We start from the raw sequence: 27750 nt of genomic DNA on the forward strand, positions 1-27750 counted from the left end.
TGCTTTTGGTGACACATCCAAGAAATCTTTGCCTAACTCAAGCCACAAAGATTATTCACCTATGTTTTCTTCTAGAAATTTTATGTCCTTAGGTTTTACATTTAGGTCCATCATCCATTTTGTGTTGATTTTTACATATACCGCAAGGTATGGATTGAAGCTCTTTTGTTTTGTTTCTATATATGGATATTTAATTGTATCAGCAATTGGAAAAGACGATCCTTTCTCCAATGAACTGCCTTCTCACTTTTGTCAAAAATCACTTGTCCATGTATGTGTGGGTCTATTTCTGGATTCTCTATTCTGTTCTAATTTACATATCTATCGTGATACCAGTTCAATACTTTCTTTTTTTTCTTTTTTTGTTGGGGAGGGGAAACAGGACTTTTATTGGGAAACAGTGTGCACTTCCAGGACTTTTTTTTCCCCAAGTCAAGTTGTCCTTTCAATCTTAGTTGTGGAGGGTGCCGTTCAGCTTCAAGTTGTTGTCCTTTCAGTCTTAGTTGTGGAGGGCACAGCTCAGCTCCAGGTCCAGATGCCGTTGCTAGTTGCAGGGAGCACAACTCACCATCCCTTGCGGGAGTCGAACTGGAAACCTTGTGGTTCCAACTAAATGAGCCATCCAGGAGCTCAGAAGCAGCTCAGCTCAAGGTGCCATGTTCAATCTTAGTTGCAGGAGGCGCTGCCCACCATCCCTTGTGGGACTCGAGGAACTGAACTGGCAACCTTGCGGTTGAGAGCCCACTGGTCCATGTGGGAATCGAACCGGCAGCCTTCGGAGTTAGGAGCACGGAGCTCCAACCGCCTGAGCCACCGGGACGGCCCCCAATAATTTCTTGACTACTGTAGTTCTATAATAAATCTTGAGATAAAGTAGTACAAGTATGTTAGTTCTCTAACGTTGTTCTTTTTCAAAGTTGTTCTGACATTATTCTAGGTTCTTAGCACTTCCTTCTGAATTTTAGAATCAGCTTATCAATTTCTAAAAAACACCCTACTGAGATTTTCATCTGAATTGCATTTTCATCTGAATTGCATTGAATCTATAGATCATTCTGGAGAGAATGAAGGTGTTAACAATATTGAGTTTCTGACCCATAAACAGTGTAATTCTCCATTTACTTAAGCCTCCATTATTTTCTCTCAACAGTGTTTCATAGTTTTCAGTACATTGGTCTTACAGTTATAATATCAGATGTATCTCTAAGTACCTCTTTGCTTTGATACTATCGTAAATAGTACTGCTTGTTTTTTAATTTCACTTTCTGTATGTTGCTAATATGTAGAAATACAGTTAATTTTTGTATACTAATCTTGTTTCCTACAACCTTGCTAAACTTTCTATCTCTAATAGCTTCTTTGTAGATTCCTTCAAATTTTCTATACCAATGATCATATCATCTATAAATACAGTTTTATTTCTTCCTTTCCAATTTGGATTACCGCCTTTTCTTTTTCTTGCCTTACTGCACTGCGTAGGACCTCTAGCATAATGGTATGCACTGCAGTAATGATGACAAGTCTTAGTAAAAATACCTCTTGACTATATTAATTAAAGTGGTTAGAATAGTGTAATGACCTATTACTGTGCTGATGGCGGCATGACGTTGTTAGGTATGATCAACTATATCACAACTGAAAGAAGAACAGTTAGTAGTAATTCCTACTCTTCATACTTCCCCACTGAAAATATACCTGCAAGGTTGAGAGGGATGCTAGAGAAATAGGGATGTCATATTAATAAATCAAGATATATATAGGGCCCTGTTTGTCAATTTTAACAACTTTTTAACGTTAATTTACTGGGTTTTATTTTAATTGTATTTTTACCTTTTGACCCCCTTAACCCATTATTCCAATCCCCCACTCCTGCCTCTGGCAGCCACCAATCTCTTCTCTGTTTATGACCTTGATTTTTTTTTTAAGAGTCCATATATAAGAGAGATCATGCAGTATTTGTCCTTCTCTGACTTATTTCACTTAGCATAATACCCTCGAGGCCCATCCATGTTGTCACAGATGGCAAGATTTTGTTCTTTTTAATGGCTGAATAATATTTCATTGTGTATATATGAGGTCTGACAATGAAGTTTGAGAACTCCTCCTAGAAAAAGTGCTACATACCTCATTGCTGAATATCACTATGGTCACCTTTGAAGTACTCCCCTTGGAAAGCTATGCACTGACACCAGTGCCTAGTCCACCTTTCAAAGCAATTTTGGAACTCTTTTTCTGGAATGGCCATCAGAGCTGTCGTTGTATTACCCTTGATGTCCTGAATGCCATCAAAATGTCTTCCTTTCAATATTTCTTTTATCTTCAGGTAAAGAAAGAAGTCACTGGGGGCCAGATCAGGTGAGTAGGGAGGGTGTTCCAATACAGTTATTTGTTTACTGGCTAAAAACTCCCTCGCAGACAGTACTGTGTGAGCTGGTGCATTGCCGTGATGCAAGAGCCATGAATTGTTGGCGAAAACTTCAGGTCTTCTAACTTTTTCAAGCAGCCTTTTCAGCACTTCCAAATAGTAAACTTGGCTAACTGTCCAGTTTCTCCAAATTCATAATTAATAATCCCTCCCTCTGATATCAAAAAAGGTTAGCAACATCGGTGCAATAAGTTCTCAAACTTAATTGTCCGACCTTGTATACCACAATTTCTTTATCCATTCATCCATTGATGAACACTTAGGTTGTTTTCCTGTCTTAGATATTGTAAATGATGCCACAACAACATAGAGGTGCAGATATCCTTGTGAGTTAGTTTGTTTTTGCTTCTTTTGTATAAATACCCAGAAGTGGAATTACTGGGTCATGAGGTAGTTCTATTTTGAAGTTTTTGAGGACCCTCCATACTGTTTTCCTCAGTGGCTGCACCAATTTATGTTCTCACCAACAGTGCACAGGGTTCCCTTTTCTCTATATACTACCAACACTTGTTATCTCTTGTCTTTTTTATAATAACCATTCTAACAGGTGTGAGATGATATCTCACTGTGGTTTTGATTGTTATTTCCCTAATGATTAATGACGTTGAGCATCTTTTCATGGACATGTTGGCCATCTGTATGTCTTCTTTGGAAATATGTCTATTCAGATTTTTGCTCATTTTTAATTGGATTATTTGGGATTTTGTTGTTGTTGCTATTGAGTTGTGTAAGTTACGTATTTTGAATATTAGCCCCTTATCAGATAAGATTTTCAAATATTTTCTCCCACTTAGAAGGTTACCTTTTCATTTAGTTGATGGTTTCGTGAGCTGTGCAGAAGGTTTTTAGTCTATTGTAGTCTTACTTGTTTATTTTTGCTTTTGTTGCTTTTGCTTTTTGTGTCAGATTCAAAAAATCATCACCAAGACCTATGTCAAGGAGCTTACCACCTATGTTTCCTCTGGGAGTTTTACAGTTTTAGTTCTTGCTTCAAGTCTTTTAATCCATTTTGAGTTAATTTTTGTGTATGATGTAAAATAGTGGTCAAATTTCATTCTTTTGCATATGCTGTCCAATTTTCCCAACACCATTTATTAAAAAAGACTGTCTTTTCCCCATTGTATATTCTTGGTTCCTTTGTCATAAATTAATTAGCAATGTATCTGTGAGTTTATTTCTGGGCACTCTATTCTGTTCCATCTATCTATGTGTCTGCTTTTATACCCATACCATACTGTTTTAATTACTATAGCTTTGTAATATAGTTTGAACACCTTTTCTTAAGAAGACACCTAGTTATGCAAACGTTAGATATATATAATAACGTGTGGTGTCAGACTCTAATATTTCCGTCTACCTAACTGATGAAGACAGTTACTTGAAAAGTGTATTTATTAAATTCACTGGACTAAGAGTGCAGCTAAGAAATAGATATTTGTAACTTTACTTATGGAACTAGATAAGCTAACAAAATGTGTTTGTTTTTTTTTTTTAAAGAACAGCTTTCTAAAGACAGTCTTGTCATTAAGTGCTGTATGTGGTATTTCTTTAGTAAATGCACTAAAGGGTGTATATTATCAGACTAATGACAGCTTTAAAACCATTACTTACTTTGTTGACCCTTTAGAAAAGAAATGTGAAACATAAACTGGATTTTTGATGATGACTGAAGGTCATCCTCAGTCAATCTGCTTATATCTTCAAAGGTTCCAAAGAGCAAAAGTTTGCTCAAATAGACTTAAAATATTAATAATGCTGAGTTTATAAGCAACCATAAGGAACAAATAACAAGATGTGAACGACATGTCACACAAGAGGAAACAATCAATGATGTTATGTAATTCATAAATTCAATATTTCCTGAGTACTAGGTGTCAGGCACTGTAGAGTCAGGGGGGAGAAAACCAGTAGTCCCTAGGTCTAATATTTGATGGGGGTACAGTGGGAACAGAAGAGGATTATAACAGAGAGAAGGGAGGTGATGGAGAAAGCTTCACAGAGGTGCCTGATGCAATCCTGGAGAAAAAAAATTTGGTTGCCAGGGGAAAAACAACACTTAATCAAAATAGACTCCATGGCGGAAGACACAGTTTAAAAATGGAATCTCCATAGATAAGCATAACTTTCCACGCTCACCTGGCCAGAATAATTTAGTCTAAGAACATATAAAGAAATCATTTTATATTTGAAAAGGATAATAAATATCTTTTAAAAAAAAACCAAAAAAGTCCCTAGAACCAAAAGGTTTAGAATCGAGTGAGAAACCTCATTGGCAAACACAGAGCATGATAAAAATAGCGATTATATCAGTGACCACAATAAACACATCCAGAACTTACTACATTTAGGCACTAAACACTTTATATATACACTGACTTGTGTAATCCTAACCCTGATCTTCTGAGTTATGTGCCATCTTACTCTCATTTCATAGACAAGGAAGTTGAGGCTCAGAGAAGTTAAGTAAGTTGTCAAAGTTTGAGCAGGTAGTTAAGAGCAGAACTGGGATCTGAATAAGACCATCTGGTACAGAGTATAAACACACTTAGATTTGGATCTATAGGTTATAGTTGCTTCAATAGCAAATAGAATGGAATTTATAAGACACTTTACTGCTACATACAGATCATAATTTTTAAAGGAATATTATTAAAATACCCAAGTGAATGAATAAACTATGTCAATGCCCAAAACAACTTGCTTTAAATAATATGAGTTTGTAATTTTTTTTTCTTTTAAATGAGGAATTTTCTGAACACAGACACTTTGGGGAAAAAATGTTGAGACCAAGCAAAAAAGATGAGTGTTCTAACAAATGATTCATTTGGGAGCAACTTTAAATCCATTAAAACACCACCACCAATAACAACAAGTCTGACGGGTGAGAAGTACTGATCTGAGCGATCCACGTGTTCTGAAATCACACGTCAACTTATGTCTGTGGAGTGACTGGGGAGTGAGATCAACGAGAAACCGGCTGGAAAGGCAGGGAAACTTCCTCACTAGGACTGTCAATATTATTGTGTGTGACTTTCAAATAAGAATAGACTGGAAAATGGAATAAAAATACAGTGCAGGCAACAGCATAAGTGATTACTATTGACAATAGTAGTTACCACTTGCTAAGCAGCTAGCAGGTTCCAGGCACTATGCTAAAGATTTTACATTTCTCATTTAATGTGGAGATGTGTGTATTCTTATACACAAATACAGGTGTAGGCAGGTGCTAAGAGATGTGAAGTAACTCGCCTGAGGTCACACACCAAGTACTTGGGAGAGCTGAAGCTGGTTATTCGGTTCCCCCAAAGCCATGTGTCTTGTAGACAGAACAGTACATACGCAACATTGTAAGACTGCTCACTACCATACACAGCTCAGTTTCCACTGGAGTTACATTATAATATGCATATTATTAAAGAAAATATTTTGATGTCAATAAAAGTTGTTTAAATAATGTGGGTTTGTAATGGAGGACTTTTTTAAGGGCCTATCTGAACACCAGAAAATTTTAAATTGCCATAATTTCTCAAATAACCATTTCCATTGCCAAAGAGGTCTAATGATCATTCCTGTAAAATCAGATAAATGACTTGGGGGCACGGAGGTGAGGGGCAGAAAGTGAGTCCAAATGTGAAGAATCGTATGGTGAAGGCTGTGCACCAAAATAAGTAAGAATAAAAAGCTGGTGGTCATTTTTACTTACTTATTCCAATTCAATGTTCTGTGTCCTTTCTACTTTCAAATAAAAAATGAAATTTCCAGATGAATCCATGCATGTGTGTTTATATCTCAGGTTGATAAGAAATTTCAAGTTGAAGTAATGAGACTGGCAGTCAGACATGTTCTTAATTTTGCCTCTGTGATTTTTTTTCTTTTTTTCTTTTGATTAGGAATGTCACCTAATAAGTGACAAGAGACCAGGACAAGCATGGCAGAACTACAAGACTCACACATGACAGGAGCAGTCACCGGGCCCACTGCCCTCTCCTCAGCCCCTGCCTGCCTGGTGTCAGCTTCATAGCTTAGTCTCTAGGGCTTTTCTTCAGTTTTCTTAATATAGGTTCATTGGAAAACATTTTTGAGAACTTATTAGAAAATTTCATTTTGAAATAATGTTAGACTTACAGAAAAGTTGAAAAAATAGTACAGTCCCCATCTACCTTTATCCATCTTTCCCTAATGTTGACATGTTCTAGAACCATAATACAATTACCAAACAGGAGATTAAAATAGGTACAATACTACTAAGATACAGACCTTATTTGAATTTCAACATAGACATTCTTTTAAACCTTTAAGGTATGCAATTTTTAATCATTCACCTGTTTTTTTTTCAATTATGATATTTCTACTGTCCATGAGACTATTCTGAGAAATCGTGACTATTTAGTGGTTTCACCACAAAAATAATCAGGATGTTCTAGTTTCCCAAGTGATTCTACTTCACTGATCTTTTAGGTCTGTTCGAGGAAGAACTGCATGATGCTATCTGGCTGTCCCCGCTCCCCGCCCTGGGGGAACAGCAATTAGCCCCAGTATTCACTCACAGGATAAGGCAAACACCTGGCAAGATACTATGAAACAGAACAGCTAGAAGTCAGAGTCTGGATAAGGCTTTTCTATTAAAGTAAAGCACAAAGAAAAGGCTTTGCTTTTGGTTCTTACTTCAAAAACCCCACCCAAATATCCACTATTGCCTTATGAATGAATAACAAATTGAAAACAAGTGTTCTGGCTTCAGTTCAGGAAAACTTAAAATCGGGACTTCTTCAGCTATTTTATTCAAAAGTAGTTATGTGTTTCCCATTTTGCAAGATTATGAAATACCAAATGCCTTTTTTGGTACAAGGATAGGTATGTGTACAGAATCATCTACTCAATTCCAAATTAATAACATCAGATGATAATTTATTTGAGACAACAGAAAGAAATCCCCCATGTAGGTGTCACTGCTGTCAACCTACTGACATAATTTTATAACACATCAAAGGCAGCAGACAATTTCATGCAAATGCTCTCCAGACTAGTAGATCCAGCTCCTGTGTAGCTTCTGCACATACACTGTAAAACTAAAGTTTCATCTCCCTAATGTTTTACAGTCAATTAAATGAACGATCTCTCTGTAAAGTACTCATATACTAACATGTCTGAAAAAAAGATTTCCGAAGCAAAGTTTTGAACCAAAAAGAATATAAAATATAATTCGGAACCACAATTAAGCTTTTACCTTTGACATACAGTGGCTCTTGCAATATAGTCAAGTGGCTAAAATAGATTTCTCCTATCGAATTAGTTTCCATAATTAAAATTTGGATATACCTAACTGATAACTACAGATCATTTAAAATACACAGGCTAATTTTGGTTATAATGGCAACTGGACTGAAACTATCCTGAGATGTATAAATAGCACCAATTCTGTGTGGGTTGATTTGTACCTTTTTGGGTTTTTTTTGGTTAAATTGTATTTTTCTTGGTTGTGACATTTAGATACTTGCCTTCTAGATAAGTAAGGTGGTAAAGATAATAAGAATCTGTAAGAAAGTCTTTAATGAATGATGGTGCTGGTAATTAAAGGAAAGACATTTCATTTGTCATTCTTGAGCAAAAGCAGATGCTGAGTTTGCTTAGTCATGTTCAGGTTTTATAGTTAGAAAATAATCTTTTGGGTTATGTACGGTTATGTCTTACTGGAGAGGTATTTATTCTGATAAGGGATTCTCTGAGCTTCATGGATCGGTATGTCTTCTTAGTTTGGGGTAGAGACAAGAGGTCCCATTCATGTTAACAATATCTAAATATATATCTGAGTAACAGTTACAGAAAACCAGATTATTGTAACTGATGGTTATGATGTTGACTGTGAATCAGCAAGAAAAGCGTACCTGGCTTGCTATGTTTAAATACCGAACAATCTTTTAAAGAGAGTTTTATTTAAAAAATGGTTAAAATGAAAGATGAGGGACTTAACACTGACAAACCCCACTTCTCTAGAAACAGGTACACCGACAAGCCTCTGTTCTCAACAGTCTCACGAAATAATGTATGTGGAGACCCTGAACAATGAGCACCTTCTAAGTTACTATTATTTGGTTTATATTACTAAAGGTATGGGAGAATTTTGTCATGGGTCCCGGGTGGCGAGAGACTTTTTAACTATTAATAAAATAAGAATCAATAACAATAAGTTATTTACTCTTCAACTTGAATAAAAACATAGTATTGATAAAGTACTGGCTTTTTAAAAGATTTATAAAATGTAAATGAAAAATCTAATTACCGTGTTTCCCGGAAAATAAGACCTAGCTCCAATAAGACATCAGCTCTAATGTGTCTTTTGGAGCAAAAATTAATATAAGACCTGCTATTCTATTCTATTCTATTCTATTCTAATTATATATTATATTATATATTATATTAAATTATATTAATATAATGATACCAGCTCTCATATTATAGTAAAATAAGAACAGGTCTTATATATTAATTTTTGCTCCAAAAGACGTATTAGAGCTGATGGCCCGGCGAGGTCTTCTTTTTGGGGAAACGTGGTATTTTGTACCCTGTACTACACATGACATTATAATCCACTGGCCGAATTTCTATTACAAAGCTATGATTTTATCTTAGAAAATCATCAGCACAAGGCCACAGTCTTAGCTAACCAAACTTGTTTTATTTTCATTTTGCTTCAAAGTTGCATCTGAGCTCAAAGCTTGCATTTCTACTAGCTATTGTTTTGCAGTTTTGTACACCTTGTTACAAAAGTTAGAAGCAAAGCTATTTAGACCTAGCAGCTCCTTAACAATCCTTTACACTGTACTTCTACACTGATGTTGAATATTCAGACAATAAAAAAATGACATTCTTACAAGAAATTTTACCAAGTCTTTCAAAACATGCTTATTGTTTAAGCTGAGTAAATCTGCTACAGCTGTGAACATACTTTTAAAAGAAACTAATTAGAAACAAAACAGTTAATGTATAGTTAGCCAACTTTGCATTGAACTTGAAAAAGAATGTTAACCTTCAAACAATTAGTAAATAGTTATAAACACCTGCTGTGTAAAAGACAGAACTATAAGGAATGTAAACATAAACACAAACGAGCAGAAGACAAAGTTCCTTCCTCCAATAAGCAAAGCCTGTGAGGAATTAAAAGCCGTGGGAAACCACGGTCTCCTCCAGTCATCCCCATAAACTCTCTGTGCGCATGGTGGCTGGTCACTGAGCGCTGACTTGTGAGGTGAACACTGATCAACCACCTCGGCCCTCACGGGCAGCAGCGCTGGGGCTGTCTGGGAGAACTCGTCTGGGAAACACTAACCAGGGTTTTTAAGCTTTACGTCATCAACTGAAGGAATCAACACTATTTGCAGAAATGCCTTAAATAAGCTGGTGTGATATAATAGGACCTCGAATTTTTAGCAACTTTTGAGCATGTGAAACAGCAAAAGCATTATTAAAGATATCGTGCGCTATGTGCAGAGTTATGAGTAAACTCATTAAGAACATCAACTCTGCAGTCAGACTGCCTGGTTCAAATGCCACCTGTCCCACTTAATGAGTAAATCCACCCAGCCTTGGGCAAGGCACCATCTACAAAATGAAGACCATACAGCACCCAGCTCACAGAAGTGTCCTGAAGATTAACAGGAGATAACCCAGGGAAAGTGGTTATCACAGTACCTGGCACATTGTAACTGAGAAACGTTAGGTCTTATGATTGTTTTTGTTACTACAGGTACCATTAACGACGTCAACACAGTAAAAAGGTGCTGGACAGGAAACCAAGGACTTGGGGAACTGGATGAAGACAACTAACTCTCTGAGCCCCGGTTTCCTTGTTTAGCAGGGAGAACAAGGCAGACTTCCCTGGGTTTTGTGTGACATGAATGAAATGCTACTAAATATCCAGTTGACCCTCAAACAACACGGGTTTGGACTGTGCGGGTCCACCTCTACACGGAGTTTTTTCAGTAAATATGCAGTCACCCTTCGTACTCCTGGGTTTCCCATTCATGGGTTCAACCAACTGCAGATCAAAAACAGTTTCCGATCCGTGTGCGTGGAGGGTCAACTTCAGTCGCGCGCAGGTGTCCGGCGGCATGGGGTCGGTGCCCTTCCCCGTGCTGTTCAGGGGCCACCTGTGTGCTGCTCAGCCTGCGCCCGGCACCTAGTATCTGCTCAAGACACAGGGGGTCTTCCAAGGACGTAGTCAGGTGACAACAAGTGCATGACTAAATAAAGTGTTATTAAAACGCCAGGAAGGAACCAGGTGTTGTGATTACTGAGGAGGGAAGAAGGGAAGGTCCCACTCTAAGAGGGGTGGATAAGAAATGCCTCTCTGAGGTGGCACGTGAGTGAGGACACATGACCGGGAACGAGGAGAAGCTGGACGTGAGAAACGCCCAGGGAAAGCACTCGCGTGGAAGTTCGACCACGGACAGGTTTTGGGCAGTCCTCTTTGTCACTATATCTCCAGACCCTAGAAAATGCCTGGCGCATGGCAGGCACTCAGTCATGGGATACAGAATGAGTGAATAAAGAATATTTCTGGCAGAGGGCACAACAAATGCAAATGCCCTGCATGAGTACAAGCTTGGCATGTTCAAACAGCACAGAGAGGAGGCCGGCAGAGCCGTGGTGCAGTACGTGGACACACTGCGGCTGGAGTGCAGAAGGGGAGGCATGGGATGGGATAGGTCAGTGAGCAGGTAGGGGCCAGATGAAGAGGCCACTCTCAGCCACAGTTAAAACTTCTTTCAAAGAGATGTCACTGCAGGGTTTTAGCAGACAATAGTATGACCTGGTTTATTTCTTTATTTCTTTAAAAGATCACTCTGGCTGTTGTGAAGAAAAGACACTTTAGAGAAGCAAGAATGGAATCAAGGAGGCCATGTGACAGGCCAATGCAGCAATTCAAGCAAGAGATGAGGAAGGAACAGGTTGACGAGAAGGAGAATAAACACCAAGAGCTCTGTTCTCAACAGGTTACCCTAAGACATCTGAGTGAGGGTGTCGGCTGGGAAGTGGTCATATGAGGCTGTAACTCAGCAACTGAGGTCCACAGCGAGTGGCACGTGTGCAACGCATCCACATAAAGACGGCATCCAAAGCCAAGGGACACTGTCAAATAATAAGCTATGGGTCTTTATCAGGTAAGAAGAACCATGTAATCTCTCATGTTCTTCTTTTTGTTGGGCTGTCAGAAAGTTCCAAACTCACATAAATCCTAAAGAAAAATTATCTCAGAAGTTCTGGATATGATAATCTATTCCTTTTACTTCCCTCCTCTTTATGGTGTCTAGTCTGCTTTCATCTAAAATCTTTTTTATAAGCATATGTATTATAAATACACACACACACACACACACACACACACACACACACACACACAGGGTGCCAAAAATGTATACACATTTTAAGAAAGGAAAAAACTGTATTAAAGTTATGCTCATGGTAACACTTGGAGCACCTCTTGTAATTGCAGAAGTCAAACATGATGTATTCATCTTTTGTTATCGGTACATATTGAGTATCACAATTTCAATACAGTCTTTTCCTTTCTTAAAATGTTTATACATTTTTTTGGCACCCTCTCTCTATATAAGAAACGAGAGAATGCAGTGACATGATTTGGGGAGGCAGGGGGACTGGCTCCCACATTACCTGAAGAGTCTTCAGTTACAGGCACTTTACCATGACATCACCTGTGGGTGTGTACCTCTCTGATAGGCTCTAAGTTCCCAGGGGCATTAACTATGCCCCACTTGGCTCCGCAGTGCTGAGACACGGAACAATGTGCAGCTCAGAGCGGGCAGGCAGCACATGCACCCCAACCACATGTGTCACTTAGCTATAAATGTAAGGGGATGAGGCCTTGTTCAAATACGCCCAGGCTTAATTGCTTAGTTCTGCGATGTTTTAAACATAATATAGGGAATGATTAAATCAAAATTAGCAATATAGCCAAATGCTAGGTAATAAGGGAAATCCTCAGCGCCTGGATTAAAAGACTTCAAGCAAAAGAAAGAGGAGCAAAAAACAACAACTGAATTGGCTTTCAAAGACGCATAGTATTTGGACCCGCGCAGGCACATTTCAGAAAGGAGCCAAAGAACAGCGGCAGTAAAGAACCTATTTTGGCTGGGGGAAATGATTTTGCAAAAAAATACGTAAGTGGAGGGGAGCTGGGAAAACCAGTAAGAACACAGTGTAGACATCCCTCCGCACTAACAATGTCAGGTTAGTTTTAGAAAGTTATACATTTTTGAGAACTTCAAAGAGATGTTTAAGAAAGGTCACACAAATTCAAGCTGTAGAACCGATGAGAAGATAGAGGAACTGTTAACTTAGTCCAGAGATAGTAAGTTAATAAGAATCTGATAAAAAGGAGGCCACAGGCTCCACAGTTACAGTCAACCAACTTGGTGAATGACATGACATGGAGAAGGACAAAGAAGAGAATAAGATTGTAATTTGGGGTTTGAGACTTCAAGGAATCAGGGGAATACCATTAGATAGGTGCAAACGTAATTGTGGTTTAAAAGTTAAAAATAATTGCAAAAACCGGAGATGAGTGTAAGGGGGATCAAATATATGGTGATGGAAGGAGAACTGACTCTGGGTGGTGAACACACAATGGGATTTATAGATGATGTAACACAGAATTGTACACCTGACATCTATGTAATTTTACTAACAAATGTCACCCCAATAAATTAAAAAAATTATAATAATAATTGCAAAAACCACAATTACTTCTGTACCAACCTAATCCTATGATTACCAGAAATCAGGGAGACAACAGCAGAGTGATTTTAGAAGAAAGGGGATACCTTTGATTTTAGGCAGAGTAAGGCTAGGATGAAAGTGGCCGTCCCCACCTCCCGATTCCCACTCATCATAGCACAACGTGCACACAATCTGCCTAACGTCCTTGCTGAGAAAATTTTCCTGAGTTGAATTTCCACATGAACATAACAGAGATACTCTTCCATATAATACAATCTCTCTGTAGTGGCAAAAGCAAATTTAAATAGGAAATTAATAAACACAAAAATAAAAGAAATGCCAAAAATTGTATACTTCTAAAAGGCAGTATGATTTCACATTTGGACATCTTTTTTTAAACAAAAAACTATTATATGAAAAGATGTTCAACATTATTTAGCCATGAGAGAACTACAAATTAAAACCACAATGAGATACAAGTACACAACTATTAGAATGGCTAAAATTTATATTAGAATCTAATAATAACAAGTAATGACATGCAAAGCAACTGGAACTCTCACACATTGTTGCAAATGGCACAGCCACTTTGGAATACACTTTCACGGTTTCTTACAAAATTAGACTTACACTTTCCCTATGACCCAGCAACCCCAATCCTAGGTACTTACCCAAGAGGAACAAAAATATACAGTCCACACAAATACCTTTATGCAAATATTTATGCAGCTGTATTCACAATCATCAAAAACAGGAAGCAAATGTGTATTAACTAGTAAATGGATAAACAAGTTGCAGGACATCCATACAATGACACGCTACTTAGTGACAAAAAGGAAGAGACTTCTGGTATATGCAACAAAGTGAATGTCAACAGAATCATATTAAGTGAAACAAGCCAGGCACAAAATACTAACTAGTGTGTGGTTCTATTTATGTGATATTCTGGAAAAGAGAATACTACAAATATTCTATATTTTGGTTATGGTGGCAGTCATAAACATAAAAATGTACACTTATAAAGGGTGAATTTTCCTGAATGGAAGTTATTCCTCAATAACCCTGACTTAAATGTGTGTGTGTGTACTATATATATTTTAACATTTGCTCAAAGAAAATCGTTAAAGCTTAACATTTTATCTATGATTACTCTGAAAAAGTCTAGATATTTCTTAACTAGCTAGAATACTACAAATGTCCTTGATACTGAAAAGAAACCCCAGACTTTCCCCTTTTTGGGCCTCAAAACATTGCTATGCATAGATAGGGCATGGACGTGAGAAAGTGTGCAGGAGCTGCGTGAATGCCGCTTATTGAGACACTAATAAAGTGAGTCTTGTTTGAGGACAGCTGTTGGCTCCACTGTCCTTTTGTCGCACACAAAAGAGGAGAGCTGTTATGCTCAAGGACTGTGACCTTCTCATTGGTTAGCTGTTACATCATGCCCGGAATCCCTGCCGGAGAAATCCATTCTCACCACGCACCACAGAGAAAATGGTAAAAACAAAAACAAACAAAACAACAACCATGAATGATCCTGGTTAACTACATTAAATAAACTGTATTACTCCTTAAAATCTGATAAATTATAAGACGTATTTCTCAACAGTTAATAGTCCAGAGTTTTTATGAGTAATGTTTTGTCATTTTATTGTCCTCAGTATAGAATGTCAAAAGAATTTTGAGTCCAAATAATTTTTGTTATTCTTCAAAAGACATTCTGCACGAGTACTCTATGATTACCAATTCCACATGCCTATGGGAATAATTCCTTTACTTTTTGTATTACCAAATGCCTACCCAGATACTTTGCCATTTTATACTTTGGTCATTTATAAACCATTTCACTTGAACAAAGGCTTTCAAATTCTTTTGATCGTTATCCAGTGAGAAATAATTTTACATTGTAACCTAGTACAGAGATGTGTGTGTACAAGAGCATACAACACTAAAGTTTTGCAAAATAAGACTTATCCTTACTACATAGATGTTCTCTATTAATAATTTGCTTTTTTACTCATCTTTAAATTGTTGACAAACACCCATACAATTCATATCATGACCCACAATTTTTAAAATCATCGCATCAGAAGATAAAAAAACAAATACATCTCTGCATATCTGAACACAGGTTTTTTTAAAAATTCATTTGTTTGTTTTTAAACATGAGTGACCTGCTGAGGCTTACTCATAATTCACCACACTCTGTGCCTTCTCACTGGGGGCTCGTAGGCCTAGAAGGGTAAGCAGCAAAGATGGAAGGAGCTGGCAGGCGGGTAGAGCAGCACGCTCCCTTGCAGCTCCTTCCTGCCCACCAGTAGGTGTGGGGCGGAAGGTCTGGCCTAGGCCTACAAATATTCAGGGCCTTGCTTTCTTTCATTTTCCACTTACCCTCATTGTTATTCCTTAACTTCTACACACACGCACACACACACACATACACACACACGGGGGTGGGGGTAGGAAGAGGCAGAAAGACAGAGACAGAATAAAGCGAAATAAATTCAATTGGGTGGAAAAAGAGCGGCAAATACAGAAGAAAGAAAAACAGTTTTTCCTTAACATCTGAGGATTTCAGTTGCACCCATATGCTTATTTCTCAGTGCCACAGACACCTGAACAAGTTTAGAAGACTGAATTGGCATGCAAATCACACACACAAAACATTTTCAACTCTTAATAATTTTGAGTTTTTAAACAGTTAGTTAATATTATATTCTACCATTCCACACTGAAATTATTGGTTATTTATGATAATTAGAAATTTTATATGAAGATTGGAAAACTTACTTTTAAGGACTCCCACAGGGGAAACTGGACCAACGAGAAAGGAATCTGAAGAGAGAAAAAAATTGAATAAATTAGGCAGAAAAAATTAGACTTTGCCTAGCATTACTATATGAACCCATAATTATTATTTAGAAACATTATTTCATTTTAACTTTATATAATAAAGCTAACATTAAACAAATTTATAGGTTTAGTATATAGAGATTTTAGAAAACAAGTTAACTGTAACTGCGTTTAGAGTTCTACTTGAGCCCAAGTCACATAAAATGATGCTGTGACATCCTTTTGAAATGGAAAGAGCACTCCACAATATGGAGTGCTTCTGAAATGACAAAATAAATATTTCCCATCACAAGTAATAAAGACTTTAAAGACTTGACATTTCTCTGCTTAAGAGCTAGAGCTGTCTACTCCTTGGCATGACAAGTGTTAAGGATCAAAAGGGAAATGGGATGAGAAGAGAGATGGAGGGGAAGAGAGAGGTGAGAGAGAAAGAGTTGGGAGTGGGTGGAGAGAGGGAAAGGACCAGAAAGGGGAGAGAGAAAAGGAGAAGGGAAAGAAATGAGAAAGGGCAGAGAGGCAAAGAGGAGAGGTGAAAAAGAGAAGGAAAGAGGGGCAGAAAGAAAGAGAGGGCAAGAGAGAAGAGGATAAGGAAAAGGGGAGGTAGATGAAGGGGAGATAGAAAGAGGAAAAAGAAGTTGGAGAGAGAGAAGAGTGTGGAAGAAAGGAAGAAAGAAAGGACAGGAGAGAGACAAGGGGGAGATGAGTGAGGAAAGGGTAGAGAGGGCAAAGCAGGGGGATGGAGTGAGGAGGTGGGGAAGAGAGGAGACAGACAGAGCCACTGGCAGGAGGAAGCTGAGAACAAGACTAGAGGAACAGAACACTGATGTTGGAAGTCTGTACCCCTCAAGGAAAGAGCAGCTTATCACTGTTGGAAGGGTGGAGGGCCCGAAACAGAGGAGAAGTAGAACAGGGCCTGAAAGCCTGAGATATATATGAGAGCAGTACGTAGGAGAGAAGATTAACGTGTAGTAACGAAGTATGAGTGGTGGAGATAATCAACACACTTACATAACAAGTATTAACAATTAGTTGTATGACAATAACAGGTAGAATTACCAAACACTTTTCATGTGTCGGACACTGAACTAATAAGAAATTTCGTAGGTTTTATTTCACTAAATCCTCACAACCCTAAAAGACGGTAAGCTATTATTACCATCCCCATTTTACAGATGAGAGGAAGATTCGGAGAAGCTGTATAACTTGCCTAAAGGCACACAGTTAGGAATTAAGAAGTCCAGACAATCTGACTCCAGAGCCCTGACTAGTACTCTACCTAAAATACAACTAAGTAAATTTATCTGCATATAGTAAATTCACCTAGCATAATCTACTTGTTTTTAATTGAACTTTCTAAAATTCTAAAATAGAAGCCACCTCCATATTTCCTAAAGTAAAAACACCTTAACTCCAGTGGACCCTACACACCAGCCAACGGGCTTGTGCTAGGGTTGCTGCTGCTCACAAGCAGCCCATGGCTCCAGGATTGTTATTCTGTATCCAGCTCATTTCCAAGTGAAAAGTAAACGTGGACTGTGAACATTGACAACATGGGTATGTGGGGAGTAGGTAAGTGCTGTGCTTGCCTCCTCTCACGACCACACTAAAATTACAACTAGTCTGACTTCTAGCTGAGCAGAAGTCTTATACAGAAGTCACATCGAGACTGGTAGGAGTGGTGGTGACACAGAATGGGCTGGTCCCCACACCCATGGGTGGCAGTTAAAAATCAGAAGGCTATCTTGGCTACAGAGGTCCCCCTGAGGAGCAAGAGGTCCCAGACCCACACCAGGCTCCTCAGCCCAGGGTTCCAGTACCAAGAAGGGAAAACTCCACAACTTCTGATTGTGAAAAATAGCAGAGATTGTGGCTGAGTGAGACGGAGTGTGGCTGGAGTCCCAGGCGTTTCTCTTAAAGGGCCCATGCATGGACTTACTCTCTGACACACTCACTCACTCTGAACTCCAGAGCTGGGGTAGCCGCTCAAAAGGCACCAGGAACGTAAGGGGAGGAACCAAGTAGTCTGGCTTCAGAGCAAAGCCTGGAAGGGCAGCTTTCTCCCAGACAGAAGTGCTGGCAGAGGCCATTGTTCCTTTGTTGAGCCTACCTCCCTCCAAGCGTATAGACATCATTATAGACAGGCAGACATCATTTCTGAGTCTCCATCAACGTGGCTAACACTGTTTGCCTGGCCCTGGTGATTCCCAGAGATCCTGCCCCACCCAACTTTTAGGCACATCAAATACGCTTCCAGTGGCTTTTCCACACAGACTGACTTAGCTCATGCCACAAACTTTCCTAACACCTCTCAAAGGTTCACAAACTCCAAACAAGCAGCTTCTGGCCTCAGCATGCCCCATACCTCTTGCTAAACAGCCCTAAACCCGGAATTGGCGGCAGCTAGCCTCAGTTCGCAACTTAGCCTCTCCTAGGTACCTCTAAGCCCAGCATAGGATCACTTGGTGATTCATGCCAGGTGGACTCGGGCAGGGCACAGGCTTTAGCTGAATGTGGCCTGTGACAGAGCCCCTCCCAGGAGTTCCCAGGGCCAACACACCCCGTGGCCACCCTCAGACTGAGTTGGTGCACCACCTGGCTGCCTCTGCAGATGACACACACAAAGGGCAGACTGGGCAGGCCTGAGAGTCCCACTAAATAGAATCCTGCTCCACAGGGTCAGCCCCTGCACCACAGCTCCTCCACTGCAGTCACAGCCAGTGCTCACAACCAATCAGCCCGAGGGTCAATCCCTCCCACTGATGTGTCAATATCAAGTTTCAACTACAAGAGGGCACACACAACCCCCACAAGGGACACACATGCAGCCCCCAGCTCAGGTGACCAGAAGACTGTGCCACTCTGCCCTACAGACACCTACTACTACATAAGGCCACTCTACTAATACCAGGAGATATGGCAGCCCTACCTAATACACAGAAACAAACATAGTCAAGCAGCCAAAATAGGAGGGCAAGGAAACATGTCCCAAATTAAAAAACAGAAAAAATCTCCAAAAAAGAACTAAACAAAATGGAGATAAGCAACCTACCAGATGCAGAGTTCAAAACACTGGTTACAAGGATTGCTCAGTGACCTCAGGGGGAACTTCAACAAAGAGATAGGGAACATGAAAATGGACATAGAAAACATAAAAAAGACCCAGTTAGAAATTATGACTACAAAAGTGGAGTATATTAGATGGAATGAACAATAGATTGGATAAAGCAGAGGTTTGAATCAGCAATTTGAAACATAAGGTAGCAAAAAACATCCACTCAGAACAGCAAAAGGAAAAAAATAATCCCCCCAAATGAGGAGATTTTAAGGAGCCTCTGGGACAACATCAAGAGTACCAACATTCACATCATAGGGGTACCAGAAGGAGAAGAGAGAAAGCAAGGGGCTGAGAACCTGTTTGAAGAAATAATGAATGAAAACTTACCCGACAGAAGTGCAGAGAGTCCCAAACAAGATGAACCCAAAGAGGCCCACACCAAGACACATCATAATTAAAATGCCAGAGGTTCAACTCAAAGAGAGAATCTTAAAAGCAGCAACAGAAAGCAGTTAATTACCTACAAGGGAGCTCCCATTAGACTGTCAGCTGATTTGTTAACAGAAACTTTGCAGGCCAGAGGGATTGGCACGATATATTCAAGGTTATGAAAAGTGAGGATCCACAACCAAGGGTACTCTACCCAGCAAGGCTGTCATTTAAAATCTAAGTTCAGATAAAGAGCTTCCCAGACAAGAGAAAGCTAAAGGAGTTCATAACCACCGAACCAGTATTACAAGAAATGTTAAAGGAACTTCTTTAAGGAGGAAAAAACCCCACAAAAATATGAATATTAATAAAATGGCAATAACTACACATCTATCAACAATTACTTTCAATGGATTAAATGTTCTAATCAAAAGACATAAGGGTGCTGAATGGGTAAGAAAACAAGACCCTTACATATGTTGCCTAGAAGTAACTCACTTCTAATCAAAATACACACATAGACCAAAAGTAAAGGGATGGAAAAAAAATATTTCATGAAAATGGAAACAAATAAAAAAAATCCGGAGTAGCAATAGTTGTACCAGACAAAATAGACTTTATAACAAAGGCTATAACGAGACAAAGAAGGACCCAGTTATCCCACTTCTGGGCGTTTATCTGAAGAAACCCAAAACACTACTTCAAAGGGACACGGGCATCCATATGTTCATTGCAGCATTGTTTACAATGGCCAGGATATGGAGGCAGCCTGGGTGTCCCTGAATGGATGAAAGGATAAAGAAAGGGTGGTACATATGTACAATGGAATAGTACTCGGCCATAAAAAAGAGTGAAATCTTGCCATCTGCAACAACATGGAAGGACCTACATGGGATTTTGCTGAGTGGAATAAGGCAGACAGAGAAAGATAAAAACCGTATGATTTCACTTACATGTGGAATCTAAAGAACATGATAAACTAACAAACATAACAGCAACAGACTAATAAATACAGAAATACTTTGATGGTTGCCAGATGTTACAGGAGTTGGGGTGGGTGAAAAGGGGGAAGGGATTAAGAAGTACAAATTGGTTGTTACAAAGCAGTCATGGGGATGTAGGGTATAGCATAAGGAATATAGTCAATAATATTTTAATAACCATGTATGGTGTCACATGGGTACTAGATTTATTGGGGTGGCTACTTCATTAATTATGTAGATGTCTGATCATTATGTTGTACACCTAAAACCAACATAACATTGTATGTCAACTGTGATTGAAAAATAAAAAATATATATTTAAAAAATATAGGTATTTGAGTGTGTGTGTTTGTGTGTGTGTGTGTTTGTTAGAGACCACAATTTTGAAGGAATTAATGGCATTAAATTAATGGCATTAAACCTTCCCATGAATTAAGGGCATTAAATTACTTCTAAAATATTTATACTTAATCAGAAATTAAGAGTCTACCATCATTTCTCTTACTCTGCTGGAAGAAATGATGCTCCTGGGCCGGACAGTGGCCACAGAAAGAAAATCTGTCTTCCATGCAGACAGGAAACGGCAGTGAGTGGGGGGAGGAGGGGAATCAATGTCAATAGATTAGTTTAAGCTCACAAACTAGAAACTAGAATCTTAGAGAAGTTTGTCACCTTCATAAGCAATATCCCACCCCATATGTCAAAGTTCTACAATAGGAATCAAATTCAGTTTAGTAAATTTGTCACCAAACCATGAAAGGATCTGACACTGTCCATTCTGAAAGTAACGTGCTGAATTTCCAATTAAATTAATTATCAAAACCCAAAAAACTGACCATATAATAGTTTTCTAAAAGCTTTACTAAATTTTTAAAAGTATACACTATGTCATAAAATGCCCAAGAAGATGAACAGGCAGATGATTTTAATGTTCTGCTTTATAATCGTTCTTCCCAAATGCATCACATTTTAAGAAGAATGTAAATATTTCACATTTATAAGATGAAAAAGGCCTTATAACTTATTATTGTCCATGCTAGCATTTTTCATTTCTTGATTAAAATAATCCATAAAACTGCATTGTATGTTATGTGCACTTTTCTGGTAGTTAATAAATATTAGCTTTTGAATCCTATAGATGAACATTTTACCCATTTTACTCTATTTAAAGTTATTCGTTAAATGGTTCCTTTAATTTAAAGAACTAATTTAAAAATCACACATTTGAAATGGCCAAACTATCTCATTGGGTATTTATTTTTAAAAAATTAGCTGATAGTAAATCCCGACTTTATTCTCTAAAACAAGACTAACTGACAGTCTAAGGTAATTAAATGTGCTATAAATGTTTAAATAATTAAATTTATTTTTGGTTTCTGGTAGTAAAATATCCCTCTAAATATCCCTCTGAATGTGTGAAAATTTTTCAAATATTCTTCACGTCAAAGTCTTATTGAATGCGTCTTGTCATTTTTTATATGAAGAAACAATAATGAAAATGTGTTCCCCACATGTGAAAAAGTACTGCCAGCAAATATGGCTCCACAGTTAAAACAAATACTTCTCCCAAGTTCTACAGTCCCCAACATGGCCTGTCAGAAAGCTAGCTCCCTCCCCATGTCTGGTTTGGAATTACATAACAGTGATGTTTCTTCAAAATGTGGAATTTTAAACCCCAAACAGATGTAAGCTGTTATTCTAAAATGTTTTATAGATGAAGAAAATGAATAGCTGCACTCAGAGGTCTTATATTCCAAAACACAACATACCCATTTTATTGCACCAAAAGTTACAAAATGGCTCACTGTTGTGACCTTTTTAATGCCTCCATTTAAGATGGTTTTGTTTGAATAAAGTTGTTAAGACCCAGGGCACTAATAAGTGAGCGGCAGTAAACCCAGCTACCATCAAAGAGCAGATGTAGAGGGAAAAAAACCTGCTAAAATTTAACATGGATTCCTCTAGCAATAAACATAGTAGTAATTCTATACAAGAGTGCATCTGAGGATTCCACATGAAGTAGATAAAATGGGTGTGGTAAACAGGGGAAGGAAGTGCAGGGCATTATTTAAAAAATAAAGAATGTATAAAATTACATTATGAGCATGCTTTTCCTATCCCCAAGTATCGGGCTAGAATCATCCCTGAAGCCAATAAATGTCTATAACCTTATAAGTCCCTTAACAAATCATGTGATTTATAATGCAACTGAGGGGATATGAAGATAAGACTTCTGAGATATCATTTAACTCTAAAATTCTGTTTGTCAATGGAAAGATCAAATTAGAAAACTAATGCATTTTTTTAAAAAAATAAGACTTGATTGTAAGCTGGAATGAACATAGTACCACTACACGTGATCGAGGAAGTCTAAGGAACAAGAAAGTACATGTAAAAAGCTGTGAAAGCTATCATACTTTCAGAAACAACCCCCAAATTCTCTAGCAATAAAACCAAAACACAATAGAATCACTGAAACTGTTTGCTAAGCCCTCCAATCAGAAGTGGCTTGAAAAATAATAGCGTGGAGATCAGGGTGGGTCCAAGGACGGGCCCAATTTCCAAGGGATCCTGTAAGTGAACCACAGGGTAGTTCCTCTTTGTTGTGTGACAGTGTCCAATTTTCTGTGCTTGATTTAGTATTTTCTTTCTAGTATCACACAATAACAAAGCCATTTGTCCTTTTAAATACTCTGTGCCTTTTCCCATTCAATCCTAGCAGTAACCAAGGACAAATAAAGGTGCAGACCTGAAAGCCTGTGACCTCAAAGTGACCTGTTATTAAATTTCAAAAGTGAGACCTTTACAAAGCTGGTCTGCTAGCACATGACATACCAAGAAAAAAATTCTAACAATAAATATCTAGTGTTTTTTAAATTTAACAACTATAACCCATTTATGTGCTCTGCACAGAGAAAAGAATGCGAACCTAATAAAGAAAATTGACTTAAAAGTTGGAAAAATTGAAAGTGAATTACTCCTCACATTTCCAAAACATACTAAAATTCCTAAAGCATCTTTCCAACGAAAGTGCACGATGGACATAAGAATATGAAAATCTAATACAGAAAAGGAGTGTGAGCAGTGTGATTCTGAAGCAAACCTATTAGATCTCAAAGGCAGGAGCATTGAGAGTATTAACACTTACTACAAAGCTATAGTAAGCAAAACAGTGTGGTAGTCACATCGACACAGGCATACAGACCAATGGAATAGAACAGAACAGATTGCCTGGAAATAAACCCTTGCAGATACGATCAAATGATCTTTGACAAGAATGCCAAAACCACTCACTGGGGAAAAGACAACGGGTGCTAGGCAAACTGGATATTCACATGCAAACGAATGAAGGTGGACCCTTATGCAAAAATTACACCTTATGCAAAAATTAACTCAAAATGCATTAAATATTTAAATGTAACACCTAAAACAATAAAACTCTTAGAGGAAAATATTCATGACATTGGGTTTGGCACTGATGTCTTGGATCTCACACCAATCCACATGCAACAAAAGCAAAATTAGACAAACGGGACTACATCAAAATTTCAAACTTCTATGTCTTAAAGGACACCACAAACAGACAAATGGGAGAAAATAAACTTCAAATTAAATATCTTACATAAGGGGTTAATGTTCAGAATATATAAAGAACTCCTACAACTCAACAAAAAAAAATAAACAACCCAATGTTTTAAATGGGCAAAGAATTTAAATAGACATTTTTCCAAAAAAGATATACAAATAGTCAGCAAGCATATGAGAAGATACTCAACATTACTAATCATTAGGGAAATACAAACCAAAACCACAATGAGATATCACTCATTAGGAAATTACTATCAAACCCCCCCCTCCCCCCAGAAAATAACAAGTATGGAGAAGGATGTGAAAAAAATTGGAACCCTTATGCTCTATTTGTGGGAATGCACATTGGTGCAGCTACTTGGAAAACAGTATGAAGGTTCCTCAAAAATTAAAATAGAACTATCATATGATCAGCAATTCTACTTCTGGGTATATACACTAAAGAATTGAAAGTAAGATCTCAGAGAGATATTTGTACATTCATGTTCATAGTAGCAGTATTTACAATAGCCAAAAGGTGGATGTATCCCAAGTATTCACTGATGGATGAAAGGATACACAAAATATGGCATATACGTACAATGGAATACTAGCCCTAAAAAGAAGGAAATTCTGACATGCTACAGAATGGATGAACCTTAAGCACATTATAATAAGTGAAATATGCCAGTCACAAAAAGACAAACACTGTGTGACTCCACTTATGCAACGTATTTCATATAAGAGTCAAATTCATAGAAACAGAAAGTAGAATAGAGGCTGCCAGTAGAATGGTGGCTGGGAGAAGAGGGAATATGGAGTTACTGTTTAATGGGTATTGAGTTTCAGTTCTGCAAAATGAAGAGTTTGGAGACTGGTTTCACAACAATGTGAAAACGCTTAATACAACTGAATTGTACACTTAAAAATAGTTAAGATGGTAAGTGTTATGTTTCTCTTACCACCATTTATTTGTTTAATTTTTAAAAAGATAATAGAAAGATAATAGAAAGGCAAGCTACGTACTGGAAGAAAATATCTGCAAAACATATCTGGCAAAGGATTTCTATTCAAAATATAAAAAGAAATTTCAATACTTAATAGAAAAAGTAATAACCCATTTTTTAAAATGCACAAAAGACTTCAACAAATATTTCACAAAGAAATATATACAAATCACTAATATAAACACCTGAAAATATATTCCACATCATTAGTCATCAGAGAAACGTTACTAAAAACACACTGAGAGGCAGTACCAGCACGACCCTGAGACACGATGGTGAAGGTCGGAGTGAACGGATTTGGCCGTATTGGGCGCCTGGTCACCAGGGCTGCTTTTAACTCTGGCAAAGTAGATATTGTTGCTATCAATGACCCCTTCATTGACCTCAACTACATGGTCTACATGTTCCAGTATGATTCCACCCATAGCAAGTTCAAAGGCACAGTCAAGGCTGAGAATGGGAAGCTTGTCATCAATGGAAAGTCCATTACCATCTTCCAGGAACGAGATCCCGCCAACATCAAATGGGGTGATGCTGGTGCTGAGTATGTTGTGGAGTCCACTGGGGTCTTCACTACCTTGGAGAAGGCAGGGGCCCACTTGAAGGGTGGAGCCAATAGGGTCATCATCTCTGCCCCTTCTGCGGATGTCCCCATGTTTGTGATGGGTGTGAACCATGAGAAGTATGACAAGTCCCTCAAGATTGTCAGCAATGCGTCCTGTACCACCAACTGCTTGGCCCCCCTGGCCAAGGTCATCCATGATAACTTCGGCATTGTGGAGGGACTCATGACCACAGTCCATGCCATCACTGCCACCCAGAAGACCGTGGATGGTCCCTCTGGGAAGCTGTGGCGTGATGGCCGAGGGGCTTCCCAGAACATTATCCCTGCTTCTACTGGCGCTGCTAAGGCTGTGGGCAAGGTCATCCCTGAGCTGAATGGAAAGCTCACTGGCATGGCCTTCCGCGTCCCTACCCCCAATGTGTCGGTTGTGGATCTGACCTGCCGCCTGGAGAAAGCTGCCAAATACGATGACATCAAGAAAGTGGTGAAGCAGGCATCGGACGGCCCCCTCAAGGGCATCCTGGGCTACACTGAGGACCAGGTTGTTTCCTGCGACTTTAACAGTGATACCCACTCTTCCACCTTTGATGCTGGGGCTGGCATTGCCTTCAACGACCACTTTGTCAAGCTCGTTTCCTGGTATGACAATGAATTTGGCTACAGCAACAGGGTGGTGGACCTCATGGCCTACATGGCCTCCAAGGAGTAAGAGCCCCCTGGACCACCAGCCCCAGCAAGAGGAAGAGAGGCCCTCGACTATTGTAGAGTCCTTTTCCCAAATTGATCCCCCAACACACTGAGAATCTCCTGACCTCGTCTCCATCCCAGACCCCCTAAAGGGTAGGGACTAAGGGAGCCCAGCCTTGTCATGCACCATCAATAAAGTTCACTGTATGCCCCCCCCCCAAAAAAAAAACACACTGAGAAAACAGTCTGGTGGTAGGTACCTCAAAAAGTTAAACATAGAATTATCATATAGCCCAGCAACTCCACTCCTAGTTATAGACCCCAGATAATTGAAAACAGGGACTCAAACAGATACTTGTACATAAATCTTCATTGCATCATTATTCACAATAACCAAACAACCCAAGTTTCCTCAACAAATAAATGGATACACAAAATGTAGGATGCCCATACAATGGAATATTATTCAGGCATAAAAAGGAATGAAGTTCTGACATGTGCTGTAATATAGACGAACCCTGAAAATATTGAGCCAGATACAAAAGGACAAATATTGTATGATTCCACTTATATGAAATAGCTAGAATAGGCAAACTCATAGAGACAGAAAGCAGATTAAAGGTTCCTGGGGCTCCAGGGAGAGGGGAGAGGAGGTGGGGCTACTGCTTGAGGAGCAGAGTTTCTGTTTGAGGTGATGAACAGTAGTGATGGTTGCACTACACTCTGGATGATGTGTACACTTAAAGTGATTAAAATGGCAGATTTTATGTTATATCTGTTTTACCACAATTTAAAAAATATTTTTTTAAAAGCACACATTGAAGTATCATTATACAACTGCTACGATGGCTAAAATGAAAAAACTGACAAAACCAAATAATTATACTCTCATATTTTGCTGATAGGGATTTAAAACAGAAGAATCACTTTCCAAAGGGGTTTTCTAAGTTTTTATTTGATCCAGAAATTCCACTCCTAGGTATGTATTCAAGAGCAATGACAATATATACCAACAGTAAGATTTGTGCACGAATGTCACAGCAGCTTGAATCACAATAGTTAGTATCCATCAACAGGGGAAAGGCTCTACAATCTGTGGTATATTCATAGAGTAGAATATTAGGAGTAAAATGGAAAGAATTACTGATACATTCTATAACACTGATGATTCTCACACACATTATGTCAAAAAAAAATCAGACACAAAGAGTTTATACTGTATGATTCAATTTATATAAAGTCCTAAGAAGAGGCAGAACAACCTGAGTGGGCAGACTGACTGGGATGGGATACCAGAGAATGTTCTAGGGATATGGGGATATTCAATATTATAGTAAGGGTGTGGAGTACATGAGGATATCCATTCTTCAAAAGTATGTATGATTTGTGATTTCAACGCATACAAATTTTATCTACAAATATAGCTATAAAAATTCAATAGT

General features: G+C 38.5%; 2 protein-coding genes across 4 annotated transcripts in view; one reads left to right on the forward strand and one right to left on the reverse strand.

The window, feature by feature from the left end:
- Positions 1–27750, reverse strand: part of SLC25A26 (solute carrier family 25 member 26) — a 156863-nt gene that overhangs the window by 15899 nt on the left and 113214 nt on the right. For all 3 annotated transcript variants that reach the window (XM_081073241.1, XM_081073240.1, XM_081073239.1), the window contains one exon: positions 15953–15997. In XM_081073241.1, coding sequence (XP_080929367.1) covers positions 15953–15997 — 45 coding nt within the window. The remainder of the gene's footprint in view (positions 1–15952; positions 15998–27750) is intronic.
- Positions 25329–26440, forward strand: LOC308507759 (glyceraldehyde-3-phosphate dehydrogenase-like; the record flags this gene model as incomplete). The annotated part of the gene is made up of 1 exon (XM_081073238.1): positions 25329–26440. The coding sequence occupies one exon, from the start codon at positions 25329–25331 to the stop codon at positions 26328–26330; it is 1002 nt and encodes a 333-aa protein (XP_080929364.1). The 3' UTR covers positions 26331–26440.

Source organism: Rhinolophus hipposideros (assembly GCF_964194185.1).
Source record: "Rhinolophus hipposideros genome assembly, chromosome: 14".
Taxonomy (NCBI): domain Eukaryota; kingdom Metazoa; phylum Chordata; class Mammalia; order Chiroptera; family Rhinolophidae; genus Rhinolophus; species Rhinolophus hipposideros.